Source organism: Etheostoma spectabile, chromosome 22 (assembly GCF_008692095.1).
Source record: "Etheostoma spectabile isolate EspeVRDwgs_2016 chromosome 22, UIUC_Espe_1.0, whole genome shotgun sequence".
In the NCBI taxonomy this organism is placed as follows: Eukaryota; Metazoa; Chordata; class Actinopteri; order Perciformes; family Percidae; genus Etheostoma; species Etheostoma spectabile.
Genome location: NC_045754.1, coordinates 12,227,505 through 12,229,062, shown reverse-complemented (window position 1 = coordinate 12,229,062; position 1,558 = coordinate 12,227,505). Strand labels below are relative to the sequence as shown.

General features: G+C 36.8%; 1 protein-coding gene across 1 annotated transcript in view; it reads left to right on the top strand.

Annotated features, from left to right (window-relative positions):
- The first annotated feature begins 239 nt into the window (after positions 1-239).
- Positions 240-1,558, top strand: part of si:ch211-161h7.5 (uncharacterized) — a 3,030-nt gene continuing 1,711 nt past the window's right edge. Inside the window, exons 1-4 of the mRNA XM_032503657.1 lie at positions 240-572; positions 683-796; positions 954-1,098; positions 1,203-1,316. Coding sequence (XP_032359548.1) covers positions 697-796; positions 954-1,098; positions 1,203-1,316 — 359 coding nt within the window. The 5' untranslated portion in view covers positions 240-572; positions 683-696. The remainder of the gene's footprint in view (positions 573-682; positions 797-953; positions 1,099-1,202; positions 1,317-1,558) is intronic.

Sequence of the window (1,558 nt, the reverse complement as noted above, 5' to 3'; positions counted from 1 at the left end):
TATATATATATATATATATATATATATATATATATATATATATAAAACAGCATTGCGCAACATGAAGGAGACTTGAAGAATGAAGGTAAGAAGACAATTGAAGCAGCGAGGCGTGGATCTCAGTGCCACCATTCCATAATACAATCCAGCGGGCAGCAGGCCAACATTTTATCACACTCTGAAGATTATGTTCTTCAAAGGTCCGATAATTCATTGAGTACCTGGTCTCACCTGCTGGGCTACAAACTGATTTGATTGGGTGAAATATACCTGTTACCAAACATGACTACCGGGACAAAGTCCAGTTTTTATAAATGTTATGCATCAAGTAATTCAAACTGAGGTCAGATTTTTATCTTTTTATTAATTCAGATACATTTAGTCAGTCATTTGATAACAAAGGACGCAAGGAGAAAGTCTGCAAACCCGGATGATATAAGTTTCAAACAGGTACACGTGCTGAAGGGGCCATAAAAGCCTTGCTGTTACACAACCAGCCCTTTTTAATGCAACAAAAGCCCCTTCGCTACAACATTGTTTGCTCTGCTTTCATTCAAGAAGCACATTAAAAGGTATGTCGGAAGCTCCTTTATTCAACCAATTTTAAGAAAAAATTGTCAACATGGCTTGTCCAAAGCTTGTTTACTTTATATGTTTTAATTTGTAATACTTGTGTTTTTAGATAACCTTTCCACAATGGCAAAACACAAAATTAGCCTTGTGATTGCTATTGCGCTGGCACTGATTTTCTTCATCATCACTATGGTGATCACTGCTCTGGCAGGGCTGGGAACATGTAGGTTTTAATACTCTATTTGTGAAATGACGATTCCGATATTTAATACAAAATTGTATAAATAATGTTGCATCCTTTGAACTTTCAAGTGTGTCAAAATAACTTCCAGTAAGTAATTCTGTATCTATTTGTATCTTTTAAAATTTGTGTCCTAAAGATCCATTTTTGGAGACCACCAGTAATATTTCAGATAAGTATATAACCCAGATCACCCCAGCAGGATGGACCTTTACAATTTGGTCAATCATTTACATCTTTCTGGCTTCAGTGTTGGTCTACGTCCTCTCCGGCATCTGTAGGAAGTAAGAACCAGCTGGAATTGAATTGCCATGGTAATCTTTGTCTCCTAGATTGTATCTGGTATTCTGACGCAAACATTTATCTCTCTGGGATGCTCTTTCTTTAGGAATGCATATGGTTACGTCTACTGCAGCCCGGCCATTTTGCCACATGGATTTTATGTGGCTTGGTGCTTGAATCTGAGCTTGAATACTGCATGGTTGTTCCTGTGGGACAGAAAGTAAGAACCTTTTCTTCATTTACTTTAACTGGATTCAGTTTGCAATTTATTTCAATGTATAGAGGACAAGTTGAGTTACAAAGTGAAAGAATATACTGCATATTTCAGACATACAGCTACTTGAATGTTTCTTCCTCTGGCGTTTTACTCTCCTTACCTGCTGTACAGATTGTAAGGCCCTAAGAGGCAAATTTGTTACGTGTGAGTTATGAACAGATAGATTTAAAATTAAAAATGTGGAG